The 27,953-nt window shown below is 39.6% G+C and overlaps 1 protein-coding gene across 1 annotated transcript in view; it reads left to right on the forward strand.

Annotated features, from left to right (window-relative positions):
• ANO4 (anoctamin 4) overlaps positions 1–27,491 on the forward strand; it is a 53,023-nt gene extending 25,532 nt beyond the window's left edge. The window contains exons 9-19 of the mRNA XM_009572385.1: positions 1,580–1,744; positions 5,294–5,330; positions 7,916–8,027; positions 9,112–9,169; positions 11,828–11,925; positions 15,625–15,767; positions 16,795–16,947; positions 18,636–18,783; positions 21,202–21,321; positions 24,375–24,480; positions 27,300–27,491. Of these exons, the coding sequence (XP_009570680.1) occupies positions 1,580–1,744; positions 5,294–5,330; positions 7,916–8,027; positions 9,112–9,169; positions 11,828–11,925; positions 15,625–15,767; positions 16,795–16,947; positions 18,636–18,783; positions 21,202–21,321; positions 24,375–24,480; positions 27,300–27,491 (1,332 nt within the window). The remainder of the gene's footprint in view (positions 1–1,579; positions 1,745–5,293; positions 5,331–7,915; positions 8,028–9,111; positions 9,170–11,827; positions 11,926–15,624; positions 15,768–16,794; positions 16,948–18,635; positions 18,784–21,201; positions 21,322–24,374; positions 24,481–27,299) is intronic.
• Positions 27,492–27,953: the final 462 nt, after the last annotated feature.

Below are 27,953 nucleotides of genomic sequence, written 5' to 3' on the forward strand. Positions count from 1 at the left end.
TACATTTTTTTCTTAAAGGGGTGACAGTTTTCACTCCCTACCCTTTGCAAAGGCAGTCATTAATCTTCTTAGCCTAGTGATAGATCTTGCTCAAAGTGTCGGAGATAGTAGCCTTGCTCTCAATTGTGTGCGCCACAAATTGTCCCCATATCAGTCCTTGGAACAGGACAAAGATTATTTTCACTGAAGATATTTTTTATTGCTGGCATAGCGTGAGCTTCCAATGAGTTAGAAAAACTCCGAATTTTTCCCCATTTAGGTAAAAATATTCCTTAAAAATGATAGCTTTAAACACAGGAGATAGATATACTCTTATCAAAACTTCGAGTTAGAGCAGTTCTCAAAATTTCACAGCATTGACTCTCACAGTGCAGTTACTAATAGCTTGAACCAGGTTAGTGATTTCCTGTTAACAAACAAAAGTGGTCCTTCTTCCCCTCAACACTATGCAGGGAATCCAGAGGCAATCCTCTAGCTCAGTAACTTTGTAATGTTTCTATGTGCTGCCAATGTGGTAGCAGAGAATCTAATAAACTAGCCCTTCACATTCACACACACTTAACTTTTCTTTTTCATCTGCACTGGGATTATGTCAATCAATTCAGTAACTAATAAAATATGAAAACAGCTTGATTAGCATTCAGTGTTTTCAAAATCATTTTGCCCATTCAATTAACTTAGATCTACTTCAATTTTGATAGGTTTAAGTTGTCTATGGATAACCTTGGAATACACATATCTTTTGCAAATAATCATCTATCTTCTACTGAAGAAACTCCCTCCCTACCTGATACGGTAGCTAACGGGTACTGTGTCAGAGTTTCTATGAGATGAGTCACCCATGCTAATTCCCAACTGTTTCTCCTTTAGGTGGCTTGCTAAACTGTGACATAAATTGGTCACGATGGAAAACAGTTGTCATTTAGTGCTCAACTGTTGCATATGGAACATCAAGTGATTTAGCATCCTGGCTCAGCTGCATGGCTTTCCCATTATAACAGTCACATTTGCTGAAAGTCTCATTAGAGAAGAAATTACAAGGGCAATTGAATTTGTTACCTTCCCTAGATAGAATCTTTCCAGAACTGTAGCAAGAAACCACTTGCTAGGGTGGCTTGCCAGGGTTGTTGCTGAGGCAGTGCTTACAAATGGAGACGTTTTCTCCTGTAAGTGTAAAGTCCATCAAAGCACAAAATCCATCCCAAATATGACACCATCAAGCTGGGACATCAGCTTGAGGCTAGCCTTTGTACATCGCAGAATGTGCATGTAAGGAAAATTTTTGATTCCCACAGCTGATAACACTGTTGCCTGCATTAATGCTAAGGAAGAGATACATTTTCAAGAAAATGCTTAAAAGTAAAAATTATTTTAATGTTATTTCAAAGATATTTTGCATTATGGAAAATAAAAAGGACTTCAAATAAGAAGAATATTCATGTTGAAACCTTTCTCTGGAATCAAAATGGATGCATTTTTAAGTCTTTCATTGTTCTAGTTTTCAGGGTTTCAGAGAGAAGTTAACTCCTGTTCTACTGAAAGTTTTCAGGTTCTTCTCTCTGATTTTGTCTTCCTTTAGATCTGTGTGGTGATTGCTGCTGTTTTTGGCATTGTTATTTACCGTGTTGTGACTGTCAGCACTTTTGCTGCCTTTAAGTGGGCTTTAATCAGGAATAACTCTCAGGTTGCAACTACAGGGACTGCAGTGTGCATCAACTTTTGCATCATCATGCTACTGAATGTGGTGAGTAAAACTAACATATCCAAAGTTATACCCAAGCCATCAGATCAGTAGATATCTCAGTCTGCAGACCACCAAATGCCTTTGGTTCCCTTTTCAGTAGGAATGGAGTGTCTTGCTAAGCCAGACATGGCATTATTGTTTATGGACATCATTCACTATTTATGTAAAGTACAATTCCAAACCCAAGACATTATGCAAAGCATGTTTAAATGTTCTAAAAAATATTTTAGGGAGACATGTCCATATTCCTATTTTATCCTCTGCCTCTTTTTTTCCTTTCATATGTTTGCAGGTTTCAGTCCATTTCATTAATATTCTTCTTTTTAATTAGTGTTTTGATGTTATTTTTTAAATACAGTGGCCAAGCTTAATTCTTATTTATACTAGTTTCAGTAATTCCAGCTTCAGTTTTCACAGTAGTTTACCAGTGAGGATGTGCATATACAGACACAATGTCCATATGCAGGAGAACTCCCTTGGGCTGAAAACTTCACGAGGCTTGAGCAGACATGACTTGTTCCGTGAGCTGCCTATGGCCTTTGCCAGGGTACACCAGAGACATGGTTTGGGTGCATTGCAGGGGGGCTGGCTGAGGTCAGGTTATTGTTGTGAACTGGTTTGGAACCAGACTGGGACAAACACAAAAAAGGCATTTCTGTGTGTTAACAGCCCCCATAAGACTAAGTATAACATAGATTAGATGGGGAATGAGTTTCATCCTTCCATCGAGATGCAGGTACTTCTGTATATTGCTCTGATAACAATGTGTCTTCTATTAGTTGCTCTTGGCAAGAGGTGTATGGCCTTTTACTATCAGGTTATTGTCAACTGACATTGTAAGAATGCATTTTAAGGGGGAGGAGGGATCAATCTACAAACCATCCAGATACTGGAGCCAGGACGGAGTATCTCTACCCACTCAGTAGCAAGCGTCTTCTGCAAAAAGCATGTTAGGCTTTGCTCCAGGAGATATGCTGACTTAATTCCTAGGGGAAGTATGAGATGTTATTTCAGGCCTGCACATTTCCAAGTGCTGGCTTGGAGACTACTTTCTTTCCTGTGCAATACCCAAGCATTTCCATCATCTGAAAATTAATTTTAACAGCCCCTTGTTTATATAGCAGGAAATTCCAAGAGGCTTTGCTGCAGGACTTCACTTCTCCCTTTGGCAGAGGCAAGACTGGATTGGTGACTAGGACAGTCTATCAAGAACTGTTGACTTTCCTATGTTTTCCCTAAGGTCGGACTACGGGCTAAGAAAGGGCAGAAAGAAGAGGTGGAAGCTGTTATTCTCTCTGAATTTATCCTGACGGCTCTCTTATGTTATTTTTGATTTATTGTTTGTTGTTTGCAGTTTTGGGGGGTTTTCTTTAATCTACCTAGAGCACACAATAAGCACAGAAGAAATAAAAAGAAAATATATATCTATGTCAGTACAAGATCCATTTCTGAGCTCTCAGTATAAGTCATTGTATACGCAGTGAAGCAGCTACAAAGAAATACTGCACAAAAAAAATTATTTGGTTCTCAAAGAGTTTTACAGCTTACAGATTTTTTTTAAATAATGGAAGATGGCTTGAAGGTGTCTTTTGAGAAACTTTTTTTTATTTCCTAAAATACATCAAATAAATAGAGCACTGCAAAGATGGATTTCTTAAGCCTTATACTCATTACCATGCAATAAACACCACAGCCTTAGATATGGAACACCATATAATATAAAAACACCACCAGCCTTATGGAAAAAAAAGATCCCCAAAATATGAAACTGCACAAGCTTTTCAAAAGAAAGACTTAAGAACATAATCCCTCACTTCCGATGAGGTATTAATGTAGTTTACTGAAAGACAGTAGTGGTACTTCTTTTGAAAAAAAAAATTTTTTCTCCCCAGGAGCAATTCAGGTAGTTGAATCCTCTACAAACTGTGACTCAAGAAAAGTAGCAGGAGAGCGAGCAAAGATACAGTAATAAAACCAGAGCAGACCAAGATGTATATAACAGTAGGGAATTCACTGCCAGGAAGCCTGGAAAACCGCCAGTGATTCTGATACGAGTTGACAACCTCTCTAAGCATCAGGGGAAAGTTCTAGACCACAAGTAACTTCTAGACTGGGTGCCCTGAGAGCTAGGTACATACACTGACACATCCATCGTGACAGAATGAAATTACCTTCAAGCATAACGTCTCCCAGGTAATCCTGCAGCCTGACCTGGGAATAACCATTAGCTTTACCTAGGTTAATAAAACCTGTTAATTCCAGTGACATCGCCCATAGAAAAGATGAACGCAGAACAGAATATGATCTTAAACAAGGCCCCTTGGGACTAGTAGTGATAACTGCGGTAGCAGATAATTAGATCCAAACATTGTTAACAGAATCTCTAACACAGTCTTACTGTTCCAGGAGGAACAGCAACAAAATAGTTTTGATACCCGCTTCTGCAGAGCAATGTACATTTATAAAATAGCACACTCCCTGCTGGGATCAGGATATAAACCACCCAGACATTTATCACTTTTACAGTTGCCCTTAAGAGATGCTTTTAAACCTGGAAGAAACCGCCTTTTTCATTACTTGAAACAAAACTGTTTACTCCAAAGGCAGCAAACAGCTATTCTAAGCAAGAAGTGGTTGTTAACATGGATGAGATAATTCAGGATGACTTCAGTTCTTAAGCAGGCAGTTTGGTCTGTAAATTGTGCATAACTCAATTTAAGCAAGAGTTTATAAGGATAACTGCAAATGAAAAGAAACATTGCTGATACGCACTTTAGGAATAAGTAAGTACTTAAGCCTGAAATATGAGGAGCTTTGTATCCCTGTAGACATCAGTGAGAGTTAAGGACATTTAGCATTTTGTGGGAATAGGCTCCAGACTAATTTAAAGCAAATAGAAATTGTTGTTAGTTTTTGTAAGCTTTATGAAGTTAGCAGTCTCCCAGAGAGTTGGAGAGCATGCTATCTGCTAAGTGCAGAAAGTACCACTTAGGATTTAGAACAATGTCACTGACTCAGAGTAAGAAATGTGTCTGGTGGTGGGGATTACTAAAGACTTTCTCTGAAGCAACCCTGCCTCCCCAGTCTTTCCTTTCAGCACCAAAAAAACCCCAAACAAACCCAAAAAGCCCAAAATACCCAACATACCAGAGCGTGCTCTTACTAGGGTGATTTTTTTTGTGAGATACATGTTCCATAAGAAACTAAACCAACAATCCCAGTTGTGCTATTGTTCTGCTTTGTGTTTTTGGAAAACTTTTCTGATGCTTTTTCACTGTGTATGTAAAATAGGGACAGAGACAGCATTTTTTCTCCATATATTGTGGATGAAAAGAGCTGAGTGTAAGCTTTAAAAATATTATTGTTCCTTGTTTGATTATATCATTATTGTATTATTACTATATAGTTTTATTATTATCATTATCAGAACATCACAGAGACCACCTGGATGTCAGATTTAACATGTAAGAACAGTTATTCTACTTAGAAAGCAGTTCTATGTTTTTGAGCTGGTCACATATCTAAAAGGCTGTTTCTTCTCTGTTACAGCTGTATGAAAAGGTTGCTCTTTTCCTGACAAATTTAGGTAAGCAATGTTAAATACAAAATTGAACGATATTGTACTGATTTTTTTGGTCCCTATACTCTGATAGCATTCAAACTGTTTGTATAAATATGAAAAATCCTGATTAATTTGCAATCTATAGGAATTAATGTTTTTCTTAACTTTATAATGAAGTAGTGTATAAACTAAGCTATAGTGCCATTCAATCAGTGGTGACAACAATCACCCACCTGCCATGCTTGGTTCTTGTTCCAACTCCTTATCTTGTAAGAACTTAAACAAACTGTTACCTTTGGGGAAAAAGCATGAGTTTTCAAAAAGACTGAGCACTCACACCCCCAGGGTTTTGTGAAGACCTGGAAATGGGGGAATCACTTCTGGAAGCTGAATTTATAGCTTGAAACTAAGGTGCTTATTGACTATCAAACATATGCTGTTAAAAGGGGCAGTAATTTGGAGGGAAAATAACTAGGTGACTCATCAACTCTACCAACACCTAAACTCTAATGGCGTTCTAAGTTTCTGTAATCTTTTCAGCTCACCCATAAAGGTGATCTTTATGCTAGAGTAAGGACAACATGTACTGTCACTGTGGTAGCAATAGGCTATCACTCATATATCCATGGCTCAGGCAGAGTCTCTGGAGATCCTGATCATGCTGGAAGACTGCAGTAGTTGGTGGCAATTGGCAAGGCCTCCTTAGTGTCAAAAAGCGTGAAAGGAGACTCTTGCTGAAGGCCTATTAAGCGAACCATATTGTGGCATGTGTAGAAGTGGTTTGAGGAGATTATTTTGAGCTTCTGCATACCTTTGTACATTGATGATGTTCAGTAAGGTATTTTGGACCAGGTGGACAGATTTTGGTGTCTGCTCAAAGAAAACACACAGATGATTTTGGCTTTTCTACAGCTGGGAAGTTATAGGTGATGTGTTCAAAGCACATCTGTGTAAGATAGCATTTTGTTCTGTTGTTTCATTAGACTGAGAGTCCTCATTTGTATGCTATAAATTTAAAATATTTTTTGCCATCCTGTATCCATGGAAAAGATACCTGCTAGTTACAGTTGAGAAATACGACTTTCAAGTATGTGATTTGCACAGGCTAAGCCCTTTTACTCCCTGTGACACCCTGGGGACAGTAAGATATGGTCTAGAGACCTTGAAGCTTGATTACTTTCTGCCAGGTTATCATCAAGGTAGGTCTGCTTCTTGTAGCCTGTACAGAAAGCACTTGTATGAAAACTCAGTGGGTCAAGCTGTTCTGACAGTGTTCAGACTGTTTCGTGGTTTTTACTCTGATGGCCTAAGTAGCTGATTTGGTTTGAACGATCTTTATCAGTGTAATAAGCTCAGAGTGGGATTGGCAGCAAAACTACATTCAGGGTGTCCTTCTTTAGCCGTTACACAACCTTTTTCAGAGCTCACGTCCGTGCTCCTCCAGAGCATTGTGATTGTCTCTGATGGGCATACGAGCAAAGCTTCAGCGGCAGCAGCCTTGTTAAAGTCAAACTTGTACTTCCCACAGGCTGACATCAAAAATCCACAATGTTTTATTTCTTTCTGCTTAGCTAAATATGCATGTACCGGCATACACACAAACTTGGGTTTCTTGGCAGGCATTTCCAAATCACTAACACAGTTGTTAATTTATCGTCTGTTTTATGGTTTTGTTGATGCATCTGTTTGAAATTTCCTCATGGGTAGGGCAGCTCTGATTAAAGAGAATATAGTTTATCGTTGTTGTTTCTGTACTTCCAATACTTTACTGAAGGCTCCTTTGGAAGTAATATATAAGTACTACCATTATGATCCTCAGAATCACCATTAGTACCTCCACTTCTCCTCTGATTACTCCTGTTCACAGCAATAGTTGACTAATAACAAGCTCCTGCCAACTGGAAAGTAGTTCCAGGACATGGTACTGGTGTGTTGGCATAGAAGTTGTTTTGTTAACTTCTGTCTTGATATCTCTTTAGACAGAGATTAAGAGCCTACCTGAAGGGAAGAATATGTCTTCCCCTTTCCCATTTGCCTTACCCCATCCATTGCAAAATATTTTTTCTGAGTCTTCTATGATGAGCTCCCTGGGTCAAGGAAAGGGAGTCATGCAGTGGCACTCCACTGATACCTGTGTAGAGTCCTTAGGTGCCAGCATGGTAGGCAAATCCATGAAACAGAATTACAAGGGGGATTTGCTCCAGTTCAGTGTGACATCTCTAAAAAAAAGGCACTTGCATAGCTTGTAGTGGGGTGCTTTCTGGCAATGTCATTATGGTAGATTGCAGAAAAGGAAACAAGACAAGAGCCTGAGCCTGTAAAGCACACAGGAATCCAGGAGGGATTTTATTATACACATTATCTTGACCACTTTCTCACAGTCTCCTGGAAATATACATATCCAGAAATCAGAAGAGATTTTGAAGCCTTTACAAGCTCACTTGCTGTGTGCTGCTTTTGGATACAATTTCTTCTGTCAGCTTGTATTTTGAAATCAGCAGGCTAACTTACAAATACATTGCCAGCTCTGATAGGTGTGTGCAGCCTTTGTGCCAAGGGAAATTGTTAATCTGATTAAACCTCTGAAACTCTGCTCTCTTTCTTCACAGAGCAGCCTCGTACCGAATCCGAGTGGGAGAACAGCTTCACTCTGAAAATGTTTCTTTTTCAGTTTGTCAATCTGAACAGCTCTACCTTTTATATAGCATTCTTCCTTGGAAGGTAGGATTGATTTCTGCACCCTTATATGTGCAAAATGAAGTAGAGAGAAGAAATAGAATTGTCTGTAATGAAACAAAATGGGACCATATTATCACACATCTCAAAATGCAAATTCCATAATAGCAAAGCAGGACAGATTGCAGTTTTATTTTCCTTACAAAAGCCCAAAAACAGATGTAGTTTTCTTTTCCTAGCACCACATTGGCTCAATGCTAACTTTTAAGAATTTCACTACCGGGACTAACGCATCCCACATTACTATACGTGCAGGTCATTTCACTCTGTCTTTATGTGTGTAATTTGTACAAGTAAGTAAATAACACTGTGTCTTTTTCTTTCAGAATAGAATAGAATAGAATAGAATAGAATAGAATAGAATAGAATAGAATAGTTCGGTTGGAAGGGACCCACAACAATCATCTAGTCCAACTGCCTGAATACTTTGCTTCTTCTCTGATATGATTTGGACTGTTAAGAGTGAATTATAAGTGATCAGTTGGTTTTTTCCACAGCAAATGAAATATATATATATATATTTGTACGTCTCTTTCTGCAAGTCCCCTAAAAGCAAAAGAAGAACCTTTGAGTAGAGAAGGCTTGAGTAGAAGAATCCATCAGTACGGATTACTTGCATGTGGGAAGTTGTGGGAATCATTTTGGGAGAAAACATGGGAGAATAGGAAGAAAATTGTGTTTTCCTGATGAAAACTAACATTTTCACGGATTTCACAGCAAAGCAGATATCACAGCCCACATTAGGGTGTAAGGAAACAGTCTGGCGGTTGAAAGCCATTTTCCAAAATGACATGAACAGTTTTATTCAGATTTTCTCTCTTCTCTGCATATGCTGAATATCCAACAGCAGAGTATTTGGTATTGAAATAAAACTGGAAGTTAAAATATACTTAGCACTTCATAGAAATTATTCCAGGAATCCCACAAAACTTTTTGCAGCATAACATCTTTTATAGTTATAACAATCACACTAAGATGACATTAGATTAAAACAGCAGTGTGAGCTTTCTTCTACTACTGTGACCAGACTGTTTACACAACAAAGTTGATGTATATTTCTGTGTTAAAGATTTACAGGACACCCTGGTGCCTACTTAAGGCTGATAAACCGGTGGAGACTGGAAGAGGTGAGTGTTCGCTAACTACCCACTGATTTATCTGCTGCCCACAGATGCAGTGAATGCAAGCAGAGGCAGACACATAACTCTGCCTAGGTATTTTTGTGTGTTTTACTGGGTTTTCAGTTGCCGTCTAACTCCACGCTGCTGACACTACCACCTGCTACAAAAACATCTACAGATTGATATATATATGCCCTTTTCAGTGCTAGCAGTTTTAGTGTTTGCATCACATTTGGATAGTGGTTTAAACATTACTCACATTTTTACACTGGAAATATTTCATCCTTGAAATGAATCAAAGTCAGATATGAATCTGACAACTCTTTGCTTCTAAAAAAATCCTTTCTTCTCAGCTTTTCTAGCCTTGCTGACCAGGGAGCTAAAATGATAAAATAATAACTTAAAAATCCACACACATAAAATATACTTGAAAATTGACAAAAACAACCGAACAAACTTCCCAAAAGAGCTACTGGCATAATGTTCCATGTCTGTGAAACCAAATGGACTTGGAGAGCAATGAGAGGTTGGCTTTGCAAGTCACTCAAGGGCCAATCCCGTTTTTTTTGGCAAATACATTCAGAACTCACAACCCATTTGACAGTTATTGGAGGTGAACAGCAGCAGTTTCTGGATCAGTCATGTAGCTTCCTGTGCTGCTATTTGCGCACTCAAATCCCATGGTTTCTTTCCTGCTTCACAGCTGAATAACTGGAACAACTTTGCAAATACATGACAAATGGCAAGTGGAAAATGCAGGTCTTACACTGCCAACATGAATTTACAAACACTTCCAGATATCTAAATATTTTGGTTAATAGAGGTCATCTGAACACTAGCAAAAAAAGGAATAATTTGAAAAAGCCATCTTAATTTTGAAATAGTGAATTCTGTACATTCAAGGAAAGAAAAATTGATAAACAGGCAGACAGAAATTCACTGAACATCCCTTCAAAGTCTGAGGGGGTCAAGCTGACCTAACAGCTTGCTGCTGCCAAAAGAGGACAGTTCTGCTCTTCCTTTGACTTCCCACAGAAGTTTGCTCCTTCCTCTTCCTCTGCACTGGCTCTGGCTTGTCCAACCCTGTGAGGAGTCTGTCTATACAGTTCCCTGTATCAGCAGGGAACATTTCCTTTTTCTGGCTGGATTAGTTTTCTCAAGAGTTACTGGGCTGAATCATCTCAGAGAGGCATCAGGGAGCAGGGAAAGAACCTCACTTGCAGGAGCAGAGATGGGAGGAACAAAGGTTTGGGAGGGAAGTGCAGCAGCGAGGTGTTACAGGCTGGGTCAGTTCGTGGTGGAAGCTACTATTAGTAGTTCCTACTATTTTGCCTTTCTCAGAGAAAAAAAAAAGTCTAATAGTAAAAGAAATGTCTAATAAAAAAGTCTCAACTTTATTGACCATAATCTGTTTTAGGTCTTATTAGAAACATAATGTAGAATATAATGCCCAGATATCCCTCCAATAGCCCTCTCTTCACCTTTTGAAGCCAAGTGTAAGACATTTAATAACATGATATCGTCTGGTCCAGTGTCCATGGGCATATTCAGACCACAATGTATAAAGTGCATTAGTGATGTTATGGTTGTAACATCACTGCTATTTCATTAATACTGCACCTACCTCTCTTAGGTTATATTGGCTCCTGTGACTGATTTCTAAAAACAGAAGGATGATGATTTAATAATATGCTAGAAAAGTTAATTTAAAAAAAAAAATATCTGCCACCCTGTTAATGTAAAGAGAAGCTGAATGAGGTCAAGAGAAACCTCAGCAGGGACCCTGGTTCTGAGCACTGTACAATGTATGTATGAGAAATTCGTATCACATTTTGTTACTAATGTCAAATTTTTTCTCCCTAAAAGTTAAATAGTTCCATTTCTATGACAATGATCTGTTCGACTTATCCATAATACCAAGGATCTAACAATACAGCTTGGACCTCCGCTGTTTGGATTTGCGAAGTCAATTGTGAAAAATGCTGTTTGATGGCAGAAGGTTTTTGGTCCTTTTCTGTTTCTTCCAAAACTAGATGAAAAATTGTGGAATTACTTAAATTTGTACTAGCTGAGCATCTCTCCCAAAAGCAGCACCACTTCTTCAAGGCCTGGAGCCACTGCTAAAGCAAGCACTCAGCAAGAGACACTGAGAACTGTTGTTCGACAGTTAGAGATTTTTAGTTCTTTGAGAAGATAATAAGCTTTGCATAGTCCACTCAGTCATATGCATTAAATAGTACTCAGTAAACAGTATTAGGTCTATTCTTTAGGAGTAAACTGTTTGCCTGTGCAGCCAGGAGGAATTTTCTCTTCATTCTTTGACTTGAGGCACAGTCACCCTCCCCAAAAACTATTGAAATCACTGAAGAAACTTGTTAGCCTTTGCCTCTGTCCCACACACAGTTGCACAACATATTAGCATCACTAATGTGAAAACTGCATTGGTTTCAACTGATTCTGACCTCTGCAGAGAATTAGATTATGGGCTTATAAGGCTCAATACAGTCTCATATGCTCACATGAGTTTATATTTTTTTAAAAATTAAAGAGAACAGCATTTAATTTCCTTTAAGTAAATTATGTAATATCCATTTACAGTCTTTAAGCACTGCTTAAAAACTCAGCATCACTTCTGTTTAACCTTTTGTTTCTTTTTTTCTGTAGTGCCACCCTAGTGGTTGCCTTATCGATCTCTGTATGCAAATGGGTATTATAATGGTGCTAAAGCAGATCTGGAATAACTTCATGGAACTGGGCTACCCGTAAGTAAATATAATGCCTATGCTTCCGTAGGTCACAGCACAATACTAAGTTTATGCTTTCTTTATGGCCAGTTACATAAAAGCAAGATACAGTAGTCATTACAATAGAAAATCCCCCCTAGGATACAAAACTCTTAATACAGATTTTCAGATGTATAGAGATACATGGTGTTTGGGGTTTTTTTTTCACATTGAACATAGTTTGCAAAAGTGAAAGTGTAATATAAATACTAACAAATAAATAATATATGGGAAGTACTTGATTTCATTAAATTGTATTCCCTGTTTTAAAACTCCTTAAAAATAACTGTAGGACTGCTATATTCCTTACACAAGAAATATCATGTGTACCATTTTTTAGCTATGCCAGTGAGTTCTAAATTGGATTTCTCCTTGCTGGGTGATAAAAGATGCCTGAAAGGGCAGGTATGAGCTGGAAAAAATGCACTGCTGGCATATACACTCTCAGAAATAGAAAAATGTACTGACTGGTATATAGGCAAGTTCCCTAGTGATCTTCAGGGTATTATGGAGCTGTCCCCTAGCTAAAAAGGTTGACGATTATTTATTTCCTATGGGTTCATTTCTTATTGATTAGTATTTAATGAGCATGTTTAATATGATTAATATAGACAGTTGATGCTAGAGATAGAGTGGCAGGTCATCAAGGGAAATTAGCAAGTGTGAAAACATAAGAGAGGGTTGACATTGTCAGAAAGTTTGCCCTTGCAAAGTTCAGAGGGTTTTGCTTTGCTGCAGGATCCACAGCAGAGCTAGTGCAGAGTTCGGTCCCTGAACTGCAGAAACGTGTTGCAGAAGCAATTTTAGGCAGCCTCAGTGCTGATCACATCTAGCTGTAATGAGAACGGAGTAAATTATTTAAATGCACAAAGTAATTGGCAATCAAGGTCCTCAAAGCTCACCATCTCTCCGTCTTCCCGGGTTTGTGCCTTGCGCTGCTTGCCAGGATTTTGCAGCTGTTAGGGCTGCAGGAATTAGCCAGGGTGAGGAGGAGGGAACAGCAGCAGCAATAGTATTGATCCTTCTCTTTCCACTCCCTGCCTCTTTTGTCACTTTTCGTTAGATCTTTCTGCTACCTATTAATAGGGATTTTGAAACCTAATAAAGAGTACAGAAGGGAATTAAAGAAGGTGACTGAAGGAGATAGGAGGAGATTATTTAAGAACAAGTGATTTAGTAGGAATAAACTGCTTCAGGTGAAGTCAGGCTCTTCACTTTAGTGTCACAATGAAAATCACAAACAAAACACACAGTCACAACAATGTGAGATGCTTCAACTTATTCTGATGAGAGACGTATTTGCTTTCCAGACCTTTCAGTCCACCTTCTAGCCCTGAAATGCTGCAGGCGAATGCATTTCCTTTTTGTGTGAAAAAAACGTGATAATTTCTGCTAAAAGCATGATTGGAGCCAACACCATGTGGATGGCCAGAGGATTTGGAGGCAATCCTATAGTCTGTAGTAGAACATCACTGCACCTCCACCCATGTGCCAGCTACTGCCTGCTGAGACCCAGGCAGAGCCAGCACTGCGCAGTGCCAAAGCTGATAGCAGAGAATATTTCCCCATAAGACAGCCCTAGGAGAGGAGCACCAGCAGCCTGTTTTGGAGAGTGGGTTTTTTGCACCATTTTAGGGTAGCAGCCGAGCTCTGGTGCAGGCATGTGGTTCCACAGGGACCACAGAGACACACAGGGCAAGTCAGAAATGCCACCGGGTGTTCCTTGGTGACAGGAACCCCAACGCCTGCCATCACATTTCTCACTGATACATGTGGCATTGGCTTCTCTTCTAAAATTTCTGCCTGAGAGTTAAAAACTAAGTTTCAAAGATATCAAAGAGAGGCCCTAAGGTGTGTGCTAGAGCATTGATTGTTTAGTGGTTACATTTTTAATACAGATACTGGCATGTCGTGTGCTTCTGCTTCATACAAACACCACCTCGAAACCTCTGAAAGTGTGCATCAGTTCTCCTCTCCTGCACAGGTACATTTGCAATAACTAAGAAACAAAGTATAAATTATTGCTTCATTTGGAGGTGGAAAACGCAATTTCAAGTTGGTGTTTTTCTTGGAAGAAGAACATACATCCATATTAAAATGACATTACATCGCATTGCTCGCATTTTGCTCACGCATAAATCAGAAAATGACATCTCTCTGAATTTTACTAGGAGTCTCAGATATTTAGTAACACTGGTTATGGGTTTCTGCTTTCACAAAGGAGGAAGTTAACTGGGATCTGTCTCACCATATTGGTCCCACCTCAACCCCTCAATTTGCTGCCTTTGCAGGAATTCAGTTTTTCAGCCCTCTCACTTTCTCACGGGCAGGACGCAAGAGGCAAAGTCCCAAAGGGTGCTGTGGACTGCAAAGATGTGCCCTTAACTGTTCCACAGTTCATCAATCACAATCATAGTCATTCACAGGAAAGGCCTTTTTAGGCTTTTTACACACTAGTGACTGGCTGCAGCTGCTAAAACCAAATATTTTAATAATTTCTTGTACTTCCGAATTTTGGCTTGAAGTGGATGCTTGTACTTCTAAATTTTTTTCTTGCACTTCTAAACTCTAGATTTTAATGCCCTGCACTCAGTTGTACCTACACTTCTTTAAGGAAGACAAGAAAAGCTATAACCTCTCTGGTAAATGGCCTGCATGGAAAAATAATCTCTAACCTTTAACAAAACAGGCAATTGGCCAAACCCTTATCCAAATCCAATGCCTACCATTCACAGACCAGACCAGGCCACTATGAAGGCAAGAAACAAGGCACAGTCAGGGACAGGTTTGAATTATTTGGGTGAGCCATCACCTTCTATCTTGCTGAGATGAAGGGGCCAACTGCAACTTTGGAGAAAATCTGTGTCATGTGGGGTTTTTTTGCTCTCTATACTAACTGTAACTCATGTCCTTCGTTGGCCAAACCAGTGCAATTCCCTGACCTGGAGAGGCAAAGGTGTTTATTTCAGATGTGAGCACTCATTTCTCTTCTGGCTCAGTGTCTCCCACGGTGCCCCTACACATGCGTTTCTTCAGGAACGATATCTTCCCCCTGACGTCCAGTACAGCTCCCCCACTTCTTGAGAGGGAGATAGCTCTCATGTCAGCCATCCAACTCTTGGCCACCACGTGTTGTCGGCAGTCCACACACTTCTTTCATCCTTTCGTTGCTCTGAATGTTTGGCTGAAGACACCATTCAAGGTTGCTTTTTCCCGTCCAGGATTGCCCAGGGACTGTTACCCTGCACACTATAGAGCCGTGTAGAGGTCCCGCTCGCACACACAAAGGGATCAAGCAGCATTAGCACTCTATTTACTGATTTCTGATTTAGAGCTCAACTATCTCTACACAGCATTGCATTCTGCCATATAAACAGACCCTGAAGTGATTTGCTGTTCTGTGTAGAGAAAAAGAAGGTAAATAAATAATGAAAATATGTCAAAATCCCTCCACCATTTTAACAACATCTAGGCTTGGATTACAATGCATTAGCCGTATCTGTTTTCATACCTATTACGCAGTGTCATCAGCCACATGTGTTATTAACACTCTATTTTCCTGTGCATTGGGAAATTAATTTTGCAAGGTATGTTGTGCACACTTAGCTTCTTTGAATTTTGTGATAAATAGCCACTAATATTATTTACCTTGTTTCTTTAATTTATTTGAAAATGTAGGCTAATTCAAAACTGGTGGACGAGGAGAAAACTACGACAAGAGTATGGCACACAGAGAAAAACAAGCTTCCCACAGTGGGAAAAGGACTACAATCTGCAACCTATGAATGCTTATGGACTCTTTGATGAATACCTAGAAATGAGTATGGCACTGACCTTCGTTCTCTCTCTTTCACTGGATTTTAATGTTGTTGCTTTTTTGTTGATGTGGGCTGGTGTATTCTTTTAATTATCACTGTATGAAGCTAAAAAGGCTGCAAAATGGCTTTCATTCTCACAGGTCAGGTGAGGAATGGGAGTGAGTTTGTAAGAACCAAACCAAATCAATGTAGCTAACTGCACTGCTGCCCGTTTGTTAACCTTCCATCTGTGAAACACTTCTCATTCTGGCTTTGTGTGGGGAAGGTCATTTTCCAAACCAGAACCTACCTCTTCACCTGCATACATTTCTGAAGAACTTTGCTGTTATTTACTAAAGGAAATTCCCTTGGGCTTTTGTTTTTAAACTGCATGGTACAGACCTGCATGCTTGTTTATGTTTAAAATTCACCACCATTTACTACCTCACATTTACAAAGTAGCTTGCTGCCAAAAGGCATTGCTCTATCCAGAGCAGAGGGGAGGATAACTGCTCAAAGAAATGTTAAAGAATAAGAACTTTTGCCCTGTGTGACTGAATTGCATATGTCGTGATTGTTTTTTTTCTTTTCTCCCTCACACAATTCTTTTCAAATTAATAGGAAATTTGGCAGTCTGAAAACCTGCCTCTAGAAACTTACACAAAGTTTCAAATTTCTGCCCATCTGTTCTATAAAAAGGAATGTATCCAGCCCTATCTTTGCAGGTATTGAGAGATCCTAGTTGATGCTGGAGTAAAAATGTCCCTTTCTAAAAGCACAGTTTGTCCACCTCCAAACTTCGCTCCAAATTACAAAATTTTGATGCTGCTGTCCATCCTGGGGACAGATGTGCATTTGTTCTTGTCATCCTTGCTCTGAACTTTTGTCAAGGAGTTGCTGTACAGATGTCACTAGACTATTGTATAGTATGGCATAATAAGAAATGTTTGTATATTTATACATAATGTTTGTATGCATATATTATTTGGTATCTTAGACCTTGGCATTAGATCTTAACAGTTATACTGTGATCTTTCCTTTTCTTTCCTAGTTCTTCAGTTTGGGTTCACAACCATTTTTGTGGCAGCTTTTCCACTGGCACCGCTTCTGGCCTTAGTTAACAATATTATTGAAATTCGGCTTGATGCATACAAATTTGTTACCCAGTGGAGAAGACCTTTAGCTTCAAGAGCCAAAGATATAGGTGAGCTCTTTGTATGTGTGTTTGCTATGTGTGTGTGTTATTTTTAAGGCAAAGCATTGACCACTTCAAGTAAGAGCAATTAAGGTATTTTCAGTCATCTTCCCCATTAACAACACACAATTTGATTGTTCCAAAAAACTTCAAGTATTTGATACCAATCTACTAATGTGATTAATAGTCTATATCAGAAAATGTCTTTTAACGATTTTCTGGGTGACTTAACAGCCAAGATGTTTTAATGAAGTGATCAGTGTTCTCTGCAGGTTTTTCCTTGTGGCAGACACACTGTGTGAATACGTGCCTTGCTCAGTTTGAATATAATAACCAGACAGAGCAGCTGAAACCTGAAAGTCAAGTTAAAGCAGCCACCATCCTGTAAGAGACCTGTGTGTTTTATATTTACCTGGCCAAAACCAAGCTCCCTTGTGACTCAGGGGCTATGCCCAATAGGTCCCTGGTGGGTCAGACAGGGTGGGTCTAGATCCCAAGAGACGGCTTGCTCTCAGTGAGGCACACCTACATTGCTAAACATAGGGTTCACATAACTTTGAGGTCACCCTGCCACACACTACTGCAAGGGCTCTCCGAACATATTTTGACTATAAATCTCTTTTGTCCTTGCAGTATGCAAAAGCAGAACACCTTTAGGAAGGACTCTGTAAAACAGTCATCTGCCCAATGCTGAATCCCTGGTCTCTTTGGAGGGGTAGATAGGATACCTCACCGACCATCTGCATTGCAAAAACTAGTAGCCCACACCATGAAATAGCAGAAGCCCAGGCTTTGTGCTCTCAGAATGGTCTACCATGTACCTAAAGTCTGTGTCTGAGTAAAGCTTTGTATGTGAACAGTGTGGATCTATGAGTTTAGGTACAAGCCTGGACATCAGCCAGTACACAGCATACAGTGCAGACATAATTCCAAAAGCCAGTTATATGATGTAAATAATAAAAGCACAGAAAAATAGATTCTTTTTTCAGGCTGATTCAGGTGTGATTTCTCAAAATAAGTTGCATTCACTTCCTATTCAGCAAAGTTTTCAGGGACAGCTTGTTGCCTCATTAAAATCAACGGGTATGTCTAACCTTCCTTTGGTGTGATTCTCAGTGATGGTCCGGAGTTGCTCTGTGCCTGTACCACAAGATCTGTTAGACGGTTGAGGATGGGCCAAAAAGCCCAGGTGATGCCTAGGGGTTGTGTGCCATTGTATAGCATTAGCATGCCATGAAGATTTTGATGCCGATAGGTACATGCTGACCAACTGTGCACGAGTTACACACAAGGCCCTTGTGACAGGCAGATCATGGATTGCATATATTCATGGCTGCCCTGGCAGACCCTCCTCAAAGGCTGGATAGCCATCATCATAAGTGAGGAGGCTTACACCGTTCCTTAAAACTGCCCACATGGTTATGCGGCTTGGTGGAGCCAAGGCCTCCATGAGCATTTTTGCAGCTTCCTTGAGATTATTTGCAGGATAAACAAAATTCCCACCCAGTGGGAACAGAAATCTGGTCCACTGAGGTCCTGCTGTTCAATAAGAAAAATTATGTTTACTCAGTGACTCTCGGGTAGAAACTACATTAAAAGACCTTGGGTGGTAGAGACAACTGCTTCAGAGCATGCAGTATCGCCGGCACTTTGGTTCTTGTTTTTCCTGGAGCTAACATAATCTCCTTGTTGAACAGGAATCTGGTACGGGATCCTGGAAGGCATTGGAATTCTTTCTGTTATCACAAATGCATTTGTTATAGCTGTGACATCAGATTTCATCCCTCGCCTTGTTTATGCTTACAAATATGGACCTTGTGCTGGCCAAGGAGAAGCCGGACAAAAGTAAGCTTTTCTTTGGGAAAACAGATGCGCATGACAATCACTTACTACTTGAATAGATACAGCAGTACTGTCTGTGTATGTTCTGATTCCACCAACCCAAATTTATTGTTTGTGCTTAAGTAACAGATATCAGCCATAGATATTGATGCTTTGCATATTCACAGAATGGGTTGCTGAGTGACTATAATTTATGACGTTAATTCGAGGAAAACATGGCAGAGCTGTTACAGAGATTTGGCATCTGTAACAGTATGCAGCACAAACTGCACTTCCCAGCTGCTGTACATGGATATAACCCTCTTTTCATTCTGAAGCAATGCTGATATTTATCAGTTACAGATTTAATGAGCATTTTAAACTTATTCACTAGGCTTTTTTTCCTGATGTAGTATTCAGCATGTATTGCTCAAAAAAAGCAGTGTCTAACAAGAGGAAGCAATTCCCAGCTAATAAATCAAGATATACTTACAGAGCAAAGTAATTTGTTTTTCTTCTAAAACTAGAGTCCTTAGATTAAATCTTTCAGGAGACATTCGTGAACTGAATCCCTGCTGCCTAAGTGGATTTTCTTTTGGTATTGCTAAACACTGAGGTTATGTTAGCGTATGCACACTACCAGCAAGTATGAGTATAGCTGCTACATGGCAACTTGTAAAATCTAGGCTGTTGGACTCGGGGAAGGTCGTTGAATCCAGCTGAACACAAATAGACAGTTTTCAAATGATATCCTAGGAGCTCCATTAGCAAGGAGCCTCCTGTTCAAAGAAACCCAAGCTAAACGGTAGACAGTGACAGAGAGCTTACATTCTGCTATTAGACATATGGCAGATTGATTTTTATTCCCTGCTACAGAAAGCGAGTACTTCTGTTGCTGCTTTTTGCTGTCTTTTGGTTGTCAATACTGTTTAATCATACTGACGGAAGAAGGGCAGCTGGTGTGGCAGCTCCTGATTAGCAGTGCTGCTAACTTGCTGTCCTGCAAGGAGTTTGGCATTTTAGTTGGTGCCAGGGGAAATGTTCCATTTATTTTCATGAAGAGTTAAAGTCCCTTCATGGGTAAAGTGTTTGGTCTGCCAGTCGTTCCTGAGCATGTGCCTCTGCTTGTGCCATTATGAAGATCCATAGGGCATTAAGGCACTGTCAGCAACTTTCCTTGCTACTGATTTTCCCAGGACCACCGTGCATGAAAAAACACCTTTAGAAATTTTATTTTTATGAAGACTCAAATATGACTCACTGGCTTTGAAACTAGTTCTGCATAGGGGAAGTAGCTTGGCTCACAGAGGAAGCTCTTATCATCTTTTCACAAACCTCTTGTACAGTGTTTTCACACTTCTGCTGCTTTTCTGAGTGAATTTCTAGATGAAACCATCAGATAGTAATCCTTTGAAGGAGCCAACTTGGATAAAAACTATTTATGTCAGCATTCTGGATATTGTTATTAATAAGTATTGTTACAAAAGCAGGAAGCTGTTCAAAAATCCAAGGAATATTGAATTTTCTCAAATTAAGGAATCAAGAACATCTGCTATTGAATAACTTAAATGAGAGAGGTGCTCTTTTCTTTCAAAAAGCGTCTGTAGGTATTAGATCCATATGACACCCAGTGATACTAGAAAAATATTGTAATTAAATTAAGTTCCAAATCCAATCAGTATGGAGATTTTGAGACAAAGGCAGATGGGGTTTAAATGTAATTTCTTAAAGACTGTAAAATCCATAGTTTAAAACAAACAATCCAATCCTTACTGTGCATTATACGCTGCACCAAGCTGAGCAGTGTGCCTAGACTTACCTGTGCTTGGACAGTGCAGAGTGAACAGCACAATACGCTTGCCATATCTCTCCTCAGCTTTATGAACACCAAACTTGAGCCTTCTAGTGACTCCCACAGCCCTTCGTCAGGTGACATACGTTCTCCTACTCAGTGTTCTCCAAACTCTGCCTAACCCTCCCAGTGCTCAGCCGCCCTGGGATCTTGTAATACTAAGTTCCTCTGATTAACTGGGCATTTTGTAAAAAGCTGTTTTAAGTGTATTGCCTTTCCATCTGATTTAATGTCCCTTTGTTCTAGTACCATGAGGGTAACAGTGGGAATATTCTGATTATCTTCCTAGTGCTACTCATTATTTTCTCTATCTCTATTGTGCCACCTTTTAGGTGACTTTTCTTTTCAAAAGTAACCAGTCCGAGTCTTCACCATTTCTTCTCCCATAGAAATCTACCATTGCTTCACTTTTATTGTCCATCTGACCTACTTGAGCATTTCTTTTATATTGCCTCAACATCCCTTTCAAATATTAATAAGCATCACAGTTATACTGTGGATTTCACGAAACCCAGAGAACATCCTCTGAGGTACAGCGGTTAATGGAAGAACCTTGTTGTGTCCTGACTACGGGATTTTTTCCCCTTTAGGTGTATGGTTGGCTATGTTAATGCCAGTTTATCAGTATTTCTGGTGTCTGACTTTGAAAACCGTTCAGAGCCAACATCAAATGGAAGTGAGTTCTCTGGTTCACCGTTAAAATATTGCAGGTAAGTATCTGATCGAAATACCTCTCTGCTTTAAGACATTGCAAGGGAGAAGTATCATGATAAATTTGGGGTTGGAACTAATTTTCAGAACTTAAAAAACAGTAATGGAAAGAATTAACTGTGCTATTCAGGGACATGCTCACGGTACTGCTTGGCTGTTACCTGCATGATTCCTTCCTTAGATACAGGAGAAGCCAAAAAGTGGATATCTGGCAGGTGTTCCTAATGCAGGATTTCTATGGTGTCATGGCTTGAATCAGACTCTACCATCATGGAGAAATATGGTACCAAAGGGCCAATAATAGATGACTGATTACTTAGGTACCAGTGAGATGGAATTATAATCAGATTGTATCACAGCACATGCACAAGGAAATCAAGGTTGCACAGAAGTGACCACACTGAGTTATTTCACAGGTCTGCCAGGAATAAACAGTCTGTCCTAAGTTACCTTTACGAAACCTCAAATCCAGCACTTCCTAATTGTTGAATGGTTAATATGTTTATGTCATTGCTTACAGGTGTAATTATTAGTAATAATCATATACTTGTGGTTTGAATCAAAATAAAATGAGCAGTTAATTATCTGTATGTCTGTCCTCAGCCAACAGCTTGGAGAAATAGCAGTCTGAGACTAGTCGGTAATGACAGATTTGCACCTGATTGATTTTAATGGTCCAAAGAATCAAGGATCTACATAAAGGTCTTAAATGGGGTCCCAACTAAAAATACCAAACAACAAACACAGCTACCATTTTTTTATTGTAACATTGGTTTACAGGCATGAGTCCTGGTAGCTGCAGATACACTTAGTCCCAGCAGTTTTCACTGTAAAGAATTAAAATATCCTTTCGTGAGTGCCTAAAGAACAAAAGACACTCTATGAAACAGCAAAAGTCAGTGATACTTTGTGATATTGTGGCATTTTTATTAATAATAAGTTTGAGTTGTATATTTTAATGAACTGGGGAGGGGTGGCATTAATGCTTTCGTTTGACTAACTGATATTTAAGACCATTGCAACTTGTTTGGCAGAAAGAACATCCCAATGTTGAATCCATAGATAACGTTTTATGTGGAGCAGTACCACTTTGAGAATACTCCATTCCACATTGTTTGCCATAGCACCGTTTAATAATGTTTTGTAATTCTGATCATACTCCTCCTCTTTAATTCCTTTCTTCCCCAACTTCAAGCATGAGGTTGCTGCTACTTAAAGCTGATGGTGGAAATCCCATCAATAAAAAAAGTTGCCCCCTCAATATCCCATAAACAGAACACTTTTAAAATTGGTGCCGTAAATCTCCAGAAGATAAATCTGTTCTTTTGGGGGACACTGAATTGTTATGTATATCTACCCTTGAAAGAAAATGAACGTCTTTCTTTAGCTGAGTTTATCAGCTACTTAACCCACCTGAATTCTGCTAAAACATCAGTCATTTTAATTGCACTTCAAGCCAGATATTGATAGTGAGGTAAGGAAATACAATGTTCTACTGTGCGATAGTGTAGGCATTTTTCCAGGAAGGCAGTCTGTCTGAACAAAAAACAGTGGCCATATTCAGTTAACTTCTGCTCGTCTGGAACCCAGATGTTGCCATGCTATTCTGGTTGTTTATAAAAGGTTTCCCCATTTCTTCATGCTTGGTTCCTAGCAAGTACAAAAAGGAGACATACTCTACTGACGTGGGACTTGGTCCATGGACTTCTGTTTTCAGGATACTTAAGATATTGTAAAACATCCTAAACTATGAAGTCAGAATGCTGCTTGCAGAAGGGAAGATCATCTCAGTTTTAAGAACTTGCACTAGAGATACTGCAATTTAAGAGAGGTTTGTTGCTGACTAAGATGTCAAGACAGTTTATTTCATTTTGTGTAGCACCCTCTGCAATCTAAGAAGGTGAACCTTCTTAGAGATTATCATAGAGATGAAATAACTATTTATTTCTTTTGCTCATCTGAGTTTTTAGTTTCTTAAAACTAACTTTGAGATCAACTTAAACTAACTTAGAGATCAAGCTTAAGTGTATTATTTACTATGGTATTTTCAGTATTTTTTATAATGGGTTTTCTGTCCCATCTAGGAAACAGATTAAGGAGAAAACAATTTTTACACTACTTTTAAATTAAGTTTCTGCAATAGTATTTTGGAATTAACATACTGCTAGTAGAAATGGACTCCAGAATGTGTGACTTAAACAGATTCATGATTTGTTAATGTAATTTTGGAGTCTTCCTGGATCCAGCTTTCCCACGAGGTATCTCTAGATATGTTATTAAGACCTAAAGTCTTTAAAGAAACATTCTGTGAGACAAGACACTAGATCCCTTTCTTACACAGACCTTGCCCTGTTGGTATACTGGCTCCATTAAAGTCAGGATGAGTCATGCTTTACACCAGGGATGGCCAACTAATTGACCAAGGGCTAGATGGAGCCCATGTGGCAGTTTTATATGGATTTTGGGAGGGCTGTCAGGCTGACAAAATTGGGGACATTTATGGTTTTAAAATGAACTTGTAGTGGGAAGGAAGTGGCCCTCAAAACAGCAGAGCATGCCACCCTGCTCCATGTTCTGAGGAGGTGCCTGCAAGGCACATGTTGTGCTGCCAAGGGAGATGCTGTAGGGTCAAACTGCTGGTGCCGAGCACCCAATATCCTCTGTATTTGCTTCAGCAGTTTTGCTTCATACAGGCACTGGGCCTGGTCCTTTGCACTGAATTTCCATTAGCAGCTGGAGCATGAAGTGTACTCCTGGAGTGCATCTTACCGTTAGGTTTCATCTGAGAGTAAACCCATTTGGGTGAACCAAAGCATGGCAAGTGGAGGTGATCGGGACACTTGCCTCAAAAGCATGCACCTGATCTGAAATAAAACACTAGTATAGGCCCAGCCTAAGAAGCAAGCAGTGTTGTGGTAACTTGTACAATCTGAACTGAGATCATTTTCGTGCAGAAAATGGAATGATCAAGAGCAGCTGGGTTTTGGTTTTGCCTTCCTCTCAGGCAGCAGGACAGGAGCTTGCTAACTACCGTACTCTGCTTGTCTTTCAGGTACAGGGACTACCGAGACCCTCCTCACTCCCCAGTGCCCTACGGTTACACGCTGCAGTTCTGGCATGTCTTAGCAGCGCGGCTGGCTTTCATTATTGTATTTGAGGTCAGTGACCATTCAGGTGGCAAAACAAAAACAATAAAATGAAACAAATTTCCCTTTGAAGCTTTTTCATTGGGCTGATCTTTGATGGCAGCTGTTGAGCTTTTTGTGTTAGTTTCTGCTATTTATATTGTGCTTTGTATTCTCAGATCCGTTTTCTGAACAGTCACAGGTATTTAGGTTCTAACAAAAATGGGAATGCAGCACTTAGAAAACTGTAACAGTGACTTGCAAGGAGGGGAAATAAATGAAGCTTTTATTTACATTCTGAGGTCTGGCATTCATAACTTGTCTAGGCTGGGAAGCCTTATGCTGACTAGTGTGTGAGGAAGAGGTGAAGGAACATGAGAAGAAAAAATGAAATCTGAACAACTGAAAAATGAAGACAGTTTAAGTTCCAGTATTTACACATCTAGCTTTTTTCTCTTTTTTTTAATACCATTCATTTCCCCAGAATGATTAGTATCACAAAGATGATGATGATGAAAAGTATTCAATACCTTTGCCAATGTTCATAATATTAGTACTTACTGTCAGTATCTCAGAAATCTTTAAGACAAACCAGAGAAAATAATACCAACTTCACATGACTGGTATTCCCATGCTGATTTTGAGAAAGAGAGACAAGAGGGTAGATAGATAGGGTGAGATCATTTACAAAACAAAATGCAGCTCTTAAGGCCTGAATTTCAGGTGCCTGAATATCCCTGCCAGAAACAAGGGACTCAGCATCTCTCCAGCACAAGCAGTTTGAAATGCCTTTTACACTGTGAAGAAGCCAAACAGGAAACAAATGATTTTTAAAAACTCTTTACTCAATCCTCTGCTCTGAAATCATACCAACAGGGCATCCAACACAGATACGGAAGCTGTAATCACCATAAATTATTGGCATAATATTCATGAGCACATACTGCATTTCTGACTCACATTACTGTGTAAATTCATTCCGAACCAAGCTTTTGAAGCACCTCTTTGGTTCACAGAACAGAAGCATTTGAATTAGAGGAAAGGTGAAGGGGAAACATTCTCTAGATTATTTCTTGCCTAGGGATGTCTTGGTGGCTCGGCAGAAGCCTGAGGTCTGCAGTGAATTCCCCCTGATTGATTGTCATTTTCAGCCCTTACCAGGATAAGGGGGAATATGGCACTGCAGGTTGGGCTCTCTCCTTCCTCTACAGTGGGCTAACTCATTAGAGGTTGGTCCTAAGAAGATTGGCTCTTCCATCATCTCTGCCACACTCAGGGAAACATTAAGGGAAAGAAAGAAAAAAAGATTTGATAGAGGCCTGCTGGGCTTGATCTCTTTGTTGTTTCTTGAGCTGTCTGTACTGAGAACCAGGGTATCTATCTGTCTCCAAAAAGGACTACAAGAATGGCCTTGGCAGGTCAGCCTAAGCAATTTTAAGATTGAAGAGAGCCTGGCTTCTTGATACACACTTGGCATAAAGGCTGCATGGCATAAGGGCAAACATAACCGAGGCAAGAAAAATCAGCCCTGCTCAAGTCTCAGTGCTCAACCAAATTTGCGACCTGCTGTGGAATAGCTTTTTGTGTCTGCCCAATACTTGCACTTGGGCAAGAGAGATTTGACTTTGCTTTGCCCCAACCAAAGCCATAGGCTGGCTCATAGCTGTCTCCCTCAACTATGTTTATTGGCACTGCAAACTGTTTCCTCCACTGTATCTATGAAATCAAAAAGGTAATTGCAGCAGAAACCATGATTCTCTCTTTCTGTGGAAAACACTAATGGGTGTATTGTGATTGCTACAGCAATTACAGTAAAAGATTGCGCTAAGAGATAAGTGATTCGAGGTAGGTTTTTTCATAAATTAAGTAACTACCTAAGCTCAGACATCTTTTTGGCACTGTGGGTGTGGTTATTTTGCTATCTTGACCTCCCTCAAAAACAAACAAAAGTATTTCCTATCACTGCAAAAGGAATTATGTGTCTGGGCTAAACTGACAGAAGAAGCTTTTTTTCTTTGTTTAGGTTTGGCAAAAAAACAGCAATTAAAGTATTGCAGGTTTATTTCTCATGAGAGAAGAATACATGGGAAAACATGTTACATTCTCTTTTCAGTGGCTTTCAAAGGAAGGGTTCTGCTTGGAGAAGAAGAAATACCTTTATTTCTCCAATTTAGAATGAGTGTCCTTTCTGAGATGGAGGATTTTTCTGTTTCTCTGTTCCTCCTCTCAAGTGAGTGAGTAAATCTCCAAGCACCATCTTTGATCAAACAAAAAAGGACACTCAAGTAATCCTCCCCATCACAATCAAGCTTTGCTGTGGCATGCCTAAAACATGAGGGACAAAGGATCAGTTACCTTGTACTTAATTTGATGTCTAGTAAATGTGAATATGTCTTTGGGTGAGAGACACAGCATAAGAAAAAATGTTTTGTTTTGCATAGATAATTCATTTGTTCCGATACTGATGCAAGGGCAACAAGAAAGTATTATATCACTATGTCACTTGATCCTCCTCCTCCTGCAGAGCAACCCACTAATACCAGGCCCTGCCCAAACAACCTTACACCAAATCATGACTTCAGGGGTTTGAACACACAGGTCATACAACAGTTTTGAGGCCTTATTTGAACCCAGCTGCTCATAACCTTTGCTGTGATCCATACTCCACTGACTTTGGCTGGAATTTTTGTGGGGAAAAAACCTTCGTGGTTTGGTTTCTTCAAATTTAGTAATGATTTAGTTCTAACACAGCATTTTTTTGTGAATTGGAAGGAGAGGGTTTTCAGAAGATATGGAAAGTACTTGGTTTCTTCCTAAGATTTTAATTTTTCATCCCCTTTTTGTTTTCACAGCACCTTGTCTTTTGCATAAAGCATCTGATTTCCTACTTAATCCCAGATCTCCCAAAAGATCTAAGAGATCGGATGAGGAGAGAAAAATACCTGATTCAGGAAATGATGTATGAAGCTGAACTAGAACGTCTGCAGAAAGAGCGGAAGGAAAGGAAGAAGAACGGAAAATCTTATCACAATGAGTGGCCATGATGGGGTGAGGAAGAAACTGTCTAAAAGATGATAGGAATTCTGTTTATAAAAATGTCCTGGTTTTCTACAGTGGAGAGTGCACTAAAAGGAATAGTCAGTCAATGTTGTGTGCACTTAGGACGTGTGCGCCTATGTTTCATAGGGTGCATATTGTCACAAGCCTTTTGAAATTAGAGGTCTTGCAAGGCTTAGTCTTCTCCAGAGCTAACGTCAGCATGAGCAGATCAGACCAATGCTTAAGTCTCTGCACTCTTTACCTGGCTTAAATTCAAGGCCCTGAACTTCAAAGCAGTTATATATCTTACAGTGCTTTACAGAACTCAGTGATCTTATGGCTCGTTCTCATGACCAAGTTGCTACTTCATAACCAGTGACTGCACGTTGGCAACATGGCAGTACCTGTCTATGTGTGTGGCCACCACCTGCAGCACATGCATGGCAACGTTGCCCTCTTCCACAGTG

The sequence above is a fragment of the Fulmarus glacialis genome, unplaced genomic scaffold, assembly GCF_000690835.1.
Source record: "Fulmarus glacialis isolate BGI_N327 unplaced genomic scaffold, ASM69083v1 scaffold562, whole genome shotgun sequence".
NCBI classification, from domain to species: Eukaryota; Metazoa; Chordata; class Aves; order Procellariiformes; family Procellariidae; genus Fulmarus; species Fulmarus glacialis.